The sequence below is a fragment of the Thunnus thynnus genome, chromosome 3, assembly GCF_963924715.1.
Source record: "Thunnus thynnus chromosome 3, fThuThy2.1, whole genome shotgun sequence".
NCBI lineage: Eukaryota > Metazoa > Chordata > Actinopteri > Scombriformes > Scombridae > Thunnus > Thunnus thynnus.
Genome location: NC_089519.1, coordinates 38,248,655 through 38,263,313, shown reverse-complemented (window position 1 = coordinate 38,263,313; position 14,659 = coordinate 38,248,655). Strand labels below are relative to the sequence as shown.

Genomic DNA, 14,659 nt, shown 5'->3' with positions numbered 1-14,659 from the left:
ATTCCTGGGGACAGATGTCTTATAGGATCAGAAGATTAGTAAAAAATTAAAAATATTTTAACCTTCCAATACAGATAAACAAGAAAGAATGTGACTGTCTGGTTCAATATATCACTGGTTTATTTTCTAATAACATCTCATTTACAAAAACTAAGGAATCATATTTCTACAACATAAAATTATTGGCACATTTGTTTGAAAAAAACGTATGTACATGTGTGGAACCTCATTTTAGTGGATATACATACTTTTTTTTATTCTTTTATTATATGAAAACATTTTCAGACTGCAAAGTTTAAAAAAAGAAAACTAAAATCTTGAAAACATATTCTCATATCTCTCAGCATTTAAAATCATGGACACACATTGCATTCACCAAAACAAAAAAAATGGAGACTTAGACTCATAGATTTTGTATGAGATTTTTGTCTGAGTGGATTTATATGACTGATAAAAAATGTGTTTATCATCAGTGTGAGTGTTTCTCTACACAGGAGGAGACTCTTCCTCCTACAGTGAACACAGACACACTGAAGAACCAGACCAGAACCAGAACCCAGGATACAGAGGTTCAGTGAATGTGGTGTTGAAGGTGTGGAGGTGGATCAGTGTGTCGGAGGAGACTCTGTAGAAGGACAGAGTGCCAGCAGGATAGTTCACATACACTCCTACTCTGTTAGAGACAGAGGAGGAGGAGGAGGGGAGGTCTGTTCTTGTGTTATTGTGCCAGACAGAGTAATGACCACCATCAGAGCACCTCAGACTCCAGGACTGATTATTCCCTCCAAACCTGCAGTCAGTGCTGTTTTCTTTCCTTCTGATTCCTCTGTAACTCATTGATATAAGAACCTCTCCTCTCCACTTGACCTCCCAGTAACAGCGACCAGTCAGACCATCTCTACACAACAGCTGTTCCCAGTAGTCAAATCTCTCCAGATGATCAGGATATGGCTGCTCCCCTGTCACTGCTGTCACCTTCCTGTTGTTGTCAGACAGTTTGAGGTATTTGTTTACTGTGTTTGTGTCCAGTGTGAGTTCACAGGCATCTGATGAAGAGAACAAGACACAATAAAGCAGTAAACTTTATAATAACTCATCTTTCTCTTTCAAACTGAGAATTGAATGCAGATAAACAAGCTTTTGATTTAAACTACTTTAACATGTGCTGCCTTGTTTTCATGAATCAAAGTGAACACATACTTACACTTCCTCACACCAGGTTTCAGTCTCTGCTCCCCACAATGATCCACCCTGCAGGAAAAAACAAAGATGAACCATCAGAAGTTTCAGCTGGATTTATAAACACATAAAAGCAGCTTCAGCATGTTTGGATTCTGTAAAGAGGCATCAGAGCTGACCGACCTCAGAGGTCTGCAGGGTTCAAACTGGATCACATCATCACTGATCACACTACCTGTTGCCTTATTCTCTTATTTAATTTAACTAATTCACTCTCAGAACAATTGGATGCTGCATCACTGGTTATTCTGGTTGATTTTGGGGATTTTTTCCAATTGAAAAAACTTTTCTGCACATCACTATGATATTGCCACTTTTCTGATTCTGCTTAGCTGCTCAGTTGCACTCTGGTCCCATGTACACTCATCATTTCAAGTCTTATATCTGGATAAAATCCGGATCAGGTTAATAAACTTTTGTTTACATTTAATCATATATATGTGTCTTTGTCCACCATATTAGAGATTGGAGTCTTGAAGCTTTAAAAACTGTTTCACAATTAACTGGTTTGTATCACACTGTACTGCTTAAAATTGTAACTATGTGTCATAACATTACCAAAGCTATATATGTGTGACGTATAAATGCGAAAGCATGACAGACAAAATGCTACAAGACATTATATTTTATTACACTTATTATAGAGATAATTACATCTAAACGTATTAGCTCTTTACTTGAAAGAATTACTAACCACAACCATGATAAATAAAATGTCAAACTATAAACTATCTTATATTGTTAAAGTAGTGTCCACCTCCTATCAAGGTTATCTTTTCTTTTCATTTGCCAAGTTGATTGGAAGGCTGCTGTTTTGGCTGACTGCTGGAGATTATCATGTAGTGCTGTGTGGCAGCAATTACTAAAATTAATTCAAATAAATGTTACCACATGGTACCACAGTCAAATGAGGAGAGCTAAGAGAGAGGGAGAGACAATGGAGGCAGCGGGGGAGAGCAAGTCATGGTGCAGGTGCCTCCTCTTCCTCTCCACCCAGCTGGCCGCCTCAGCGTCACTCATACTGTTGGTGTTTTGTGAGTATTTGTCCAGCTTGCGCTGAAGCTACTGCTGCTGCTTCTTCCAGCAGGGAAGCAGTAACAGCTCCTGTCTGACAGAGAAAGAGACTGCTGTAAATAGCAACACATTGTTGAGAACAGGGAAGCAGGCGCATGGCACGATTACCACTGGCTCAATGATGCGATGACGCCTGACCACGACCTGGGCCCGCACATTCAGGACTTTCCTGCCCATCTGGCTGGTAGGGTTATATTCTCCAAGGTGGACCTCATCTGTAGCTACAACCAGGTGCCCATTGATCTGTTGGATGTCTCTAAGACGGCAGTGAGCACAGTTCACCTGTTTGAGTTCCTGCGAATGCCATTCAGCCTCAAAAGCACCTCATAGACACAATGCTGAGGGACCTGCCTTTCCTATTCATCTATCTAGACAACATCCTTGCCGCCAGCACCTCCAGGGCGAAGTATATGTCTCACCTCTGTTATGGAATTTTCCATCTTTAGGGGTTACAAATTGGGTTACATTGGATCAAGTCTGGGCCTTGAGGTGACACTGTAATTCTTAAGCAGAAAGGAGACATTCTTTCCTCTCCTTGAGACTCCAGAACCCTCTGTGATGTTTTGGAAAAAGCAGAGGCCTCTCTGGTAAAGGGTAAATCAGCATTGCCATGGTAACCAAGGTCGGAGGGGGCCTTCCTCGACAACACAGATAGGTAAATGCGTAGATTCTATTTGACACAATCAGACATTCAAACCAGAATGTGCTGACAGTGATCTGAAGTTCCATGCAACGTGACCTGAACTAACACAGGTAAAATATCCCTTGTTTAGGAACTAGTGAACCAATTAGGCTAATTTTTCATATTACAGGCTGAACTGTTAAATTAAAAATTAATTAATCTTTAATTAAACTCATTTTTGTTGTTCCGTACAAAGATTATTGTTTCACTGATTTTTGTTAACAAACACTTATCATTTGTTGATGCAGTTGAGGGAGAGATTGGGAGTGCGTGGTTTGATGTAATAGATCTCTCTGCACACATATACATCAGGATTATTGTCAGGCAAGAATAAGATCATAGAATGAATGAGATAAAGGCATACAATAAGATCATTTAGCTCTAATTTGCAGTAAAAACAGGAATGAGGTGTATGGTAGGTGCTGGTACTTGATTAGCACATGATCCTGGTCTGATATTAGTTTGGATGTCAGTCTCAGTAGGGACAGGGATTCTCTGTACATCAGTTATGTCTCAACTGTTATCAGCAGTGCTGCTGGTACAGACTGTCAACCAACAGTCCTCAGCATGTCAGTGTGACAGAGAAACAGTGTGTGAGCTCTTGTTGTCTGTTCATACCTGAGAGTGTCCAGTCTGCAATATGGATACTTAAGTCCAGCAGAAAGCAGCTTCACTCCTGACTTTCCTGGATGATTGTAGCTCAGATCCAGCACTCTCAGATAGGAAGGGTTGGATCTCAGAGCTGAGGCCAGAGAAGCACAGCCTTCCTTTGTGACCAGGCAGCCTGACAGTCTGAAGACACACACACACATACAGACACACTCACACACTAGGAATGCAGGATTAACCAATTTCACTATTAATTGCATTTTCACAAAAAATTGACAGTATGGTATGTTATTTTGTGTGTTGTACTGTGAGGAAAATTAAACAAAATTAAAATTTGTCCATAAGTGCAACCAGCAGACTGCAGATGGAACCTGGTGTACCAGCTTAAAATTCTGTGATGCAACAAGTTCAGGAACACAAAGTTACACATGCTGTCATGAGAGCAACTCCTCTCATTTATATTTGAGGGGCGCTATATTAACTAAAGGAGACAAGAAGTGTTCTGACAATGGCTGAGGGACCCATCAAAGAAGCATTTTGGATACATAAAGAATAGCCAGGGGGTTGTTCAAAGAGAAGGATCTCCAATTTGTAAAACTTGCTGAAGAGAAGTTGCTGCTAAAGGATCTAACACCTCAGGCTTAATGCATCTTTGATATCACCATCCCGCTGTTAAAGCTCAAGTGAAGGTAATACACTACGTAATAACTAAGTTTAACTTTAGAGATGATTCAACATATTTGCTGACCCAATAGATTCTGTGACCTGCAGTGTTGGTTAGGTTTGTTTGGGCATGAGGAGTGATATGAATATCAGGGCAGGTCACAGAATGTGATGGGTCAACAAATATGGTGTAACACCTGCAGCGATGCCATCATGGGTTAGATTAAATTGCACCAGGCTAAAAGTTATATTTTCACTGTAAATGTCACTTTATCAAGTGTTAACATATTTTCAGGCAAGAAAGTAACCATTTACATTCCCATATGTGGTCAATTTATTCAAATAACACCTATTTCAAAATTTACTTAGATGTTTTTTCTACTGTCCCGGAATTGTCCCAGACACCGTACTGTTGTGTCCTTGGTGCTCTTTTTACTGTCCCTGGGAAAACGAGATATCCATAAGTCTGAGCGCGGACTACATACAGTTGTTTCAGCTTGTTCATAACAATTGGCTATTAACCTGACAAGTGTCCTATGGCTGTGTAAAAATATTGACGATGGATGGGAGACTGTGGCCACTATTACAGATGAAAATATTGCATTTATGCAAAGGCATGCATGATTTGATAAATGTCTCTTATTCAAAAACGTTTTATTGCACTTAAAGTAATGACTATAGTTGTGAAAATGAATTTTACTCTAATTATGAGGCCATATCACATATTGTATGTTTCATGCAATACAAATACTTGACTATACACCATTTAATGTTTGAGGTACACAGTGTTACACAAAAGCATCACAGTGAGATCTGACCTGAGAGTATCCAGTGTACAGTTTGGGCTCTCCAGTCCAACAGACAACAGCTTCACCCCTGAATCTTGCAGGTCGTTGTTATTTAGATCCAGCTCTCTCAGACTAGAGGACTGGGAGCTGAGAACTGAGGACAGAGCTGCACAGCTTCTCTCTGACAGATTACAGCCACTCAACCTAAAAGAGAGTTAGTGATAAAGACAAACACTGACACATTTCTGCTGTTTACAAAGTAAAAAAACACAACGTTAGAGTTGCTTTCTCTCTATATATAAGTCATAAGGATCTTGGTCAATTAAGAGAATTTTAATCAAGTAAATTGAGTCATTACTTCAAAAATGAATGTCACACCTTTTTTATCACAGTAACTTAAACAAAATGCATTCATCAGAAGAGGTATAATAACAACAGTATACAATGAAACAATATAATGAATGTCTCCTATAGCTCTCAGTAGTAATTACTTCATGAGCTTCTTTAATGATAAAATTCTAACTATTAGATTCAATTCAACTCAATTTTATTTATATAGAACCAAATCATAACAAAAGTTATCTCATGGCACTTTTCACATTGAGCAGGTCTAGACCAAGCAGCAACCTCTGGGGCTGTAAAATGAAGCCAATGTGGAAGTGCCAAAAACTGCAGTTCATTGAATGGCCACTTGAGGCTGGCTGCAAAAGCGAGTCATTTCCTATAGACCCCCATGTTAAAATGCCCAATTTTACAGCAGAAATAAACGTGTTTACAGCCTGATACAAAAAAACATTTTGGCCTCTATAGCTAATTTCCCCTTTCATGACAACTGTACGGGGGGTGAATCTTTTTATAACTCACCCGTTTACATTTTATTAAGCCATAAAGTTATGCATAATGGAGGACATGGCTGCTTTGAGTGACAGGTCCGCCAGCTGCTAGTTGCGGAGTGCAGTAGCTTGTTTCAGCCATTCGGCCCGCCTCTTTGCCCATTTTTGATTGGCTGGGAGTTAGGCAGCGTCATGCGCTGCCAAGATGGTGACGACCGGAGCAGCTCGCTTTGAGCTTCAAAACCGCTCTTAAGAAACCAACAGGTGACGTCACGGTAACTATGTCCATATTTTTATATAGTCTATGGTCTAGACCATACTCTCTATTTATATACCCAACAATTCCCACATGAACAAGCACTTGGTGACAGTGGCAAGGAAAAACTTGCCTTTATCGTGAAGAAATCTCAAGTAGAACTCTAGGTGGGCAGCCATCTGCCTTGACTGGTTGAGTTGAGAGAGAAAGAAGGTGGGGGGGAGGGGAGAGAGACACAGAGAAGCATAATGACAACAATAATAACAATAACAATGATGATAATAATAATAGATATATGACTAGTAATAATAATAGCAATGATGACAGGAGAAAGTGACCAGGTAGGACACTCACAGGAACATGCCACCATCCCCACAGCCATGGCCACAATTTGGATTCTGGATTTTCCTTAGAGACAAAATTCATCACGTCCTGCCCTCAACAGGCACCCATTTATCCCCGAACATAGGAACCTTAGAATCAGCTGTAAAATATATTTGGACTGTTTTTCTGTAATTGATCCTCCCAAACTAACTTCAATTATTTCTTCATCTAAACCATCAACCTGTCTCTTAGACCCCATCCCAGCTAGGCTGCTTAAAGAAGTCTTACCCTTGGTTAGCACTTCCTCACTAGATATGATCAATCTGTCTTTAGCAACAGGCTATGTACCACAGTCCTTTAAGGTAGCTGTAATTAAACTTCTTCTTAAAAAGCCTACTCTTGATTCAGGTTTCAGGTTCAGTTTTAGCCAACTATAGACCTATGTCTAATTTTCCCTCTCTGTCTAAGATCCTTGAGAAAGCAGTCAACAATCAATTGTTTGACTTTCTACATAACAATAGTTTATTTGAGGATTTTCAGTCAGGATTCAGAGCACATCATAGCACAGAGACAGCATTGGTTAAACTTACAAATGATCTCCTAAATGCATCAGACAAAGGACTTCTTTCTGTACTTGTCTTGTTAGATCATAGTGCTGCATTTGACACCATTGACCATCACATCTTATTACAGAGAGTGGAACATTTAATTGGCATTAAAGGAACTGCATTAAGCTGGTTTAAACCCTATTTATCAGATTGATTTCAGTTTGTACATGTTAACAAAGAATCCTCCATGCATGCAAAAGTTAGACACAGAGTCAGTTATCAGTTAACTAAACATCCTCTAATCATCCAGACATTTAGACCTGGATGACCTGCAATTCTTTGCCACCAAATTCAAACAAAGCTGAGGTTATTGTGCTTGGCTCTAAACACCTTAGAAACACATAATCTAATGATATAGCTACTCTGAATGGCATTACCCTGGCCTCCAGCACCACCGTAAGGAATCTGGGAGTTATCTTTGGTCAGGATATGTCCTTTAACTCCCACATAAAACAAATTTCAAGGACTGCCCTTTTCACCTAGATGATATTGCAAAAAACAGGCACATCCTGTCTCAAAAAGATACAGAAAAATTAGTCCACGCATTTGTTACTTCTAGGCTGGATTATTGCAATTCTTTATCAGGCTGCCCTAATAAGTCTCTAACGACTCTCCAGCTGGTCCAGAATGCAGCTGCATATGTACTGAAAAAAAAGAGATAAAATGCGTCCCATTTTAGCTTTGCTGCATTGGCTTCCTGTAAAATCCAGAATAGAATTTAAAATCTTTCTCCACACCTACAAAGCCCTTAATGGTCAGGCACCATCGTATCTTTAAGAGCCTATAGTACCCTATTATCCCACGAGAACACTCTGCTTCTAGAATGCAGGCTTACTTGTGGTTCCTAGAGTCTCCAAAAGTAGAATGGGAGGCAGAACCTTCAGCTAGCAGGGCCCTCTCCTGTGGAACCATCTTCCAGATTCGGTCTGGGGGAAGACACCCTTTCTACGTTTAGCTTAAGCTTAAGCTGAGTAAGCTTAAAATGATTCTTTTTGATAAAGCTTATAGTTAGGACTGGCCAGCCTTGCCTTGAAACAGCCCTTAGTTATGCTGCTATAGACCTAGACTGCCAGGGAACTTTCCATGATGCACTGAGCTCCTCTCTCCTTCTCTCCATCTGTACGCATTCATGTACCATTATTGTATGTTCTTACCCAGAGTTTCTGTGCTTTCTAGTCTCACAGGAAAATCTGAGTTGTGGGCCATGGTTGTGGGATGGTGCGGAGATGGTAGCATGGTCCTATGGGGGTACTTCCTTGACTTGTCTTCTCCCACTATTATTGTTATTATTGTTGTTGTTATTATTATTATTATTGTTGTTGTTGTTGTTATGCTTTTCTGTGTCTCTTTCCTCTCGCCCTCCCTTCTTTTTCTCTCAACTCAACCAGTCAAGGCAGATTAAAACTTTGGCAAGGCAGCCAAGGCAGATTGACTAAAGCTCTACTTTCATTAGCTGGGATCAACTCTACAGGTGATACAGTTAGTATCTGCAGTTTTCTGTGCACCTACAGAGCTTTGTTGGAGGCTTTGACCACTGGAAGCAGCCTCAGAAGACCCTCCTCTGAAGCAGAGTATTTCTTCAGGTCAAACACATCCAGATCTTTTTCTGATGACAGTAAAATGAAGACCAGAGCTGACCACTGAGCAGGAGACAGTTCATCTGTGGAGAGACTTCCTGAACTCAGGTACTGTTGGATCTCCTCCACTAGAGAATGATCATTCAGTTCATTCAGACAGTGGAACAGATTGATGCTTCTGTCTGCAGAAAGATTCTCACTGATCTTCTCCTTAATATACTCAACTGTTTTCTGACTTGTCTGTGAGCTTCTTTTCTTTTTTAGTAGCCCTTGTAAGAGATTATGATTGGTCTGTAGTGAAAGACCCAGGAGGAAGCGGAGGAACAAGTCCAGGTGTCCATTTGGACTCTGTAAGGCCTTGTCAATAGCATACCTGTGGAGCTCTCTCATCGATGTTTTGCTGAAAATCATTCGTACATTTTTGCCACAAGTTTGCCCTGGCTCAGACATGACATTCTTGTGTCTGTTAATGAGAGACTTCTCTACATAAAAAGCTGCCAAAAACTCCTGAACACTCAGATGGACAAAGCTGAACATCTTTTTGTCATCCTTCTTCCCACGCTCTTCTTTAAAGATCTGTGTGAACACTCCTGAGCACACTGAGGCCTCATTGAAATTAATTCCACTCTCTCTCAGGTCTCTCTCATAGAAGATCAGGTTGCCCTTTTCCAGCTGGTGGAAAGCCAGTTTTGCTAATGACTTAATATACTGAATGCACTTTTCTGGGCCATATTTTTGTTTTGTCTGTTCAATCTGAAACACCAGGAATTCTGTGTACATCTCAGTCAGGGTTTTGGGCAGCTCTCCTCCCTCTCTGCTTTTCAACACATCCTCCAGAACTGTAGCAGTGATCCAGCAGAAGACTGGCATGTGGCACATGATGTGGAGACTAGGTGATGTCTTGATGTGGGAGATGATTGTGCTGGCCTGCTCCTCATCTCTGAATCTTTTCCTGAAGTACTCCTCCTTTTGTGGGTCAGTGAACCCTCTGACCTCTGTCATGCTATCAACAAAGTCTCGAGGGATCTGATAAGCAGCTGCAGGTCGTGTGGTTATCCAGATACGTGCTGAGCAAAACTCTTTTCTGTTGATGAGTTTCCTCAGCAGGACTTCCACTTCAGTTGACTTTGTTATGTCGAGATAGCCAATATCATTGACATTAAGGTTCAGATGAAGGCGGCTCTCATCCAGCCCATCAAACACAAAAAGAAGTTTGAATTTACTCTTGTCATAGTTGGTGTTTCCTGACATCTGTAGAGTTGTAAAGATGTGATTAAGAGCCTCCTCCTTGATGTCTCTGGTCTCCCTGATGCATTCATGAATGAGCTCTGCCAAACGAAACTTTTCTCCCTTTAGTAAATTCAGCTGACGGAAGGTAAAGGGGAAAATGAGATGCACATCTTGATTGGCTCTTCCTTCAGCCCAATCCAACACAAACTTTTGCACAAGAAATGTTTTGCCAATTCCTGCATTTCCATTAGTCAGAACTGTTCTTATGGGTTTATATCTTCCAGTGGGGATTCTAAAAATGTCACTGGGTTTAAGTGTTTCTGCTAGCTTCCCTGCCCTTTCAATCTGTCTGACCTCATGCTGTGTGTTGATGTGTATGTCCCCCCCGGCTGTGATGTACAGCTCTGTGTAGACATCATCCAGACGTTGCTCATCTTTTTTCTGTGCCCACCCCTCTTGTGCACACATAAACTTATCCTGGAGGTTTGACTGAAGCATGTGTTGGTAATAGGAGATGGGTTGTGGCTCTGGTACTGGAACCATCACATCTGTGTGACAAATAGAAAAAACATACTAGATGTCTTTTTCTCACAAAAAGCAGTAAAGGCATGGTTGACCCCCTGCCGGGCCTACACATCAGGGATTTTATGAAAGAAAAGTATTTTAAGATGTTTCCTAAACTAAAATGTGTCAAACAAGTAACATAGCCCCTTTACTGAATGGCTCAGTACATAGCGACTGTGTGGTTGAGAGAGAGAGCACGTGTGTTTGAATGCGAGGCTGCAGCTATCAGAGCAACCCGCTGACTAACTGAAAGAAGGTTGAGCAGGCAGAGAGCAGCAGAGTTTCTGCAGAGAACAAGCACTGAGACCCTGGTAGAAATAAGAGCAGCTGCATGCTAACAGCTAGTGTTACATGTGTTTATAGCAAAGAGAAAGAGGGAGAACAGACATCTCACTCTGTGCTCTAACTATGCTGCTTTTCAGACTCATGGAGCAGACTTTTCCAGTTTATAATTGTTGTAGTGTCTGTTGTCCAGCTAAGAATTGATAACACTTAGTATGTGTTATCACTTCTCCTCACCTACAAAGCCTTTAATGGTCAGGCACCATCTTATCTTAAAGAACTCATAGTACCCGGTTATCCCACTAGAACACTGTATTCCCAGAATGCAGGCTTACTTGTGGTTTCTAGAGTTTCCAAAAATAGAATGGGAGGTAGACCTTTTAGCAATCAGGCTCATCTCCTGTGGAACCATCTTCCAGATTTGGTCGGGGGGGCAGACACCCTCTCTACATTTAAAAGTAGGCTAAAACTTTCATTTTTGATAAAGCTTATAGTTAGAACCAGTCAGGCTTGCCTTGGATTAGTCCCTAGTTATGCTGCTATAGCAGCCTAGACTGCCTGGGGACTTCTCATGGTGCACTGAGCTCCTCTCTCCTCCTCCTCCTCTCCATCTGTATGCATTCATGTACCATTAATGCATCTTACTAACTTGGCTTCTTCTTGGTTTTTGTGCTTTCTCATCTCACATGTTCCTATGGATCATGGTCATGGACCCTCTAGTTATGCATGGCAGAGTCCGATGGACCATGGCTATGGGGAACCTGTGCTGACACGGTCCTGCTTGATGCCCAAACCTGCTTTTATTAGTATTAGTCATATTTCTATTATTATTATCGTCGTTATTGTTATTATTGTTATTATTGTTATTATGCTTCTCTATGGCTCTCTCTCCCTCCCTCCCTCTTGTCTCAACCCAACCGGTCAAGACAGATGACCACCCACCAAGAGCCCAGTTCTGCTCGAGGTTTCTTTTCATTAAAGGGGAGTTTTTCCTTGCTGCTGTCGCCAAGTGCTTGCTAATGGGGGAATGTTGGGTCTAGGTAAAATAAAGAGTATGGGCTATACCTGCTCTATGTAAAAAGTGCTGTGAGATAACTTTTGTTATGATTTGGCGCTATATAAATAAAATTGAATGGAATTGAATTGAATTGAATTGAATTGAAAACCAACAAATCAGTTCATTGTTTGTTACCTTGTACCCTGTTCATTCAGGAGACATGGGCAGCTGTAGCTCAGGTGTTAGAGCCAGTGGGCCTTTGGTTGTCAGTTTGGAGTTTTGATCCCTGACTTCTCCTGTTTCATATATTAAAGTCTTCTTCAGCAAGGCACTAAACATCAAACTGCTCACTTTATGTAAGTCCCTTTAGTAGGATTTTGAATGCAGGACTTTTCTTGTAATGGAATATTTTGTGACTGATATAGTATCCTGTATGATCTATACATTATTAGATTGTAGATACTGGTGGAGCTTGAGGTGGAACTAGTTTGAACTACTGTATAACCAACTGGACAAAGGCCCACTACTGGACAAAATCAGGGCCATGTACAGAGACAGCAAAAGTGCCATGTGCTCTCCAGAGGGGAACACTGACTGCTTTGATGTAACATCAGGTGTCACAGATGGATATGCGCTGTCCCCACTGATGTTCATAACCTACATGGACAGCATCACCAAGGAGGCAAACCCGTAACCAGAACCTGAGACTGTGAACAAACTGTTGTTTGCTGATGACCACTGTCTCATCAACGAAGATATGGGTCTGCTACAAGACCATAGAGAAAGGCTGAACAACACATGTACTGTCACTACATGTGTATTGTCCTATCAGAGGTTAGGATTGAGCATTTGGTGTGGCCTATTGGTGCTGGCCATTAATGTGTTGGGGTTGGCTTAATGCAAGCTAGGTGAGTCAGTCCTGTCTTTTTTGAGTCAGTTTTGTCTTTTGTCCCTTTGAAAATTTGCTTCCAGTTCAGTTTGAACACACTTTTTGTTAGTATATCCTATGGATGCTACAATCAACAAAATCTCAGCAAGTTCCCCTGCTTTTGCTTTAACACAGTTATAATGGAGTCATAAAGTCTCACACAGAAAGTAAAACTTACACTTAATTATTGTAAACGTAAAAACAACAGTTTTTCTCCCATACATACCAGAGAGCACAGCACTTTTACCTTCAGTCTGAGAAGAGGAAGGTCCTCTATTCTCTGAAGTCTCTCCAGCATCACTGACATCCACTGAGACATAGAGGGAGACATTATATATTTTTTCAATCACACTTCTTGCTGTTATTATTGGGTTAATCAATGCTTGATTATATAACACAAACTTTCAATGTGGTTTCTTGTTGAGTTGATTGCGATGAAGCTGCGCTGTAGTCATTAAGGGCTCATCGGATTCAAATGTTAAGTTTAAAGCTGTATGATTCTTCTGTTATCTTTACACTGTGCACCATGATTGTACATTGCCATTGCAATGTTGTTTCCCAGTTTTTCATATTTCATTTACTATAGTTCAAAACCATAGACTGTAAAAATATAAACGTTGCCAGTGAGAGATGGCATCTTGTGCTAACAAATTATTATCTTGTTTGCATAAGATCGGTCCAGTATTAAAATACATCTCTCACCTGGCAGTGACATCATGTTTCTCTCTTCCTGTGACTCACCTTCTGATAAACTCAGCAGCAGATCATTTCTGTTGATCTTCTTTAAAAGATTCTTGGTCACCTCCACAGCTCCAGGAAGTTGGTAGGTCTGCACCATCAGATCCACGGTGTCCCGTCTCTCTGCCTTCTCCAGCCGGGATGCTTTGATGGCTTGGTGGCCTTCCAGACTTTCATCCTTTAGGAACCACTTGAAGTCCTCAAATTCCTTCTCTATCAAATCCTCCAGAGTGTTCAACAGGTCCAACTTTGTCATAATCCTGTTAAAATCACAGAATATTGTCAACATGAAGGACTTGCTATTTCCACAAACACTAGTCCACAGCCAGATTTTCTCTTGTGCCCCCATGGTCATTGTGTTTAAGTCTCTGATCCAGCCTGCTTCCCTTTTGGATTCTGTTGACTGCTGACTTGACTGCCTTGAATCAAAAAACATTTAAACTGTGTATTTAAACTTTTATTTACCTGCTCTGTTGCTGAGTCTTGCTTTTGAGTCCAAACATCACCTACCAGAAACATTGGAAAATTATAAATGCAACACACATAGCTGGATCACTGAAGCAATAGAAATGATTAAAGAGGACCTCATTTCAGCTCTAATTTTTATTTTTGGACTCCACTAGAGTAGTTTTACATGATTCACAGTAAAAAAATATCGAGAAAACAGGGAAGTAATTGCCTTAATAAAATTCATAAATTGAACCATTCATATGTTGACACTGTTGGGATGCTTTCAACTGTTCGTTCATCTGAATTCTGCATTTGCAAACAAAATGGCAAAATAAATGAATGAATGACTAAATTATAGTCATTCTTACTATATGGGGCAGCTGTGGCTCAATAGGTAGATTGAGTCATCCACTAATTGGAAGATCGGCAGTTCAATTCCGCTGTCCGCTGTCTCAGCAATTTTAATGACATTAATGCTGCAGGTTGGTTAGCTTTAATGAGGTTGGCCACTCCCTAAAGCAGTGAAGAGATAGAAATGTATTTAACACTCACAGTGAACAGCTGTCTTTATCCAGACTGAAGTCTTGTTGATTGTAGATTCTCCTGCAGACTTACAGAACTGAATCTGTGGAGTCTTTATGAGCCAGTGAGCAGAACTGACAGCCACAACATGAAGAGTAATAACACCTCAAACAGGAACTTTACCTTCACCAGTATGTTGTGTCGCTGTTCCCATGAAATGTGGTTGTGACTGACACATTTAGTCTCTCATCTGTCCAACGACCACATCCTGTTACTGCAGCTGACACAGAGACTT

General features: G+C 40.7%; 2 protein-coding genes across 2 annotated transcripts in view; both read right to left on the bottom strand.

Moving 5' to 3' along the window:
• Window positions 1-13,648, bottom strand: part of LOC137180506 (NLR family CARD domain-containing protein 3-like) — a 28,199-nt gene extending 14,551 nt beyond the window's left edge. Inside the window, exons 1-4 of the mRNA XM_067585894.1 lie at window positions 13,396-13,648; window positions 12,902-12,964; window positions 8,586-10,431; window positions 5,086-5,259 (exon numbers count right to left, since the gene is read on the bottom strand). Coding sequence (XP_067441995.1) covers window positions 5,086-5,259; window positions 8,586-10,431; window positions 12,902-12,964; window positions 13,396-13,648 — 2,336 coding nt within the window. The remainder of the gene's footprint in view (window positions 1-5,085; window positions 5,260-8,585; window positions 10,432-12,901; window positions 12,965-13,395) is intronic.
• On the bottom strand, window positions 321-2,753 carry LOC137180639 (stonustoxin subunit beta-like). The gene is made up of 5 exons (XM_067585999.1): window positions 2,733-2,753; window positions 2,422-2,607; window positions 2,128-2,156; window positions 1,205-1,251; window positions 321-1,046 (listed from the first exon to the last, which is right to left on the bottom strand). The coding sequence occupies exons 1-5, from the start codon at window positions 2,751-2,753 to the stop codon at window positions 511-513; spliced, it is 819 nt and encodes a 272-aa protein (XP_067442100.1). The 3' UTR covers window positions 321-510.
• Window positions 13,649-14,659: the final 1,011 nt, after the last annotated feature.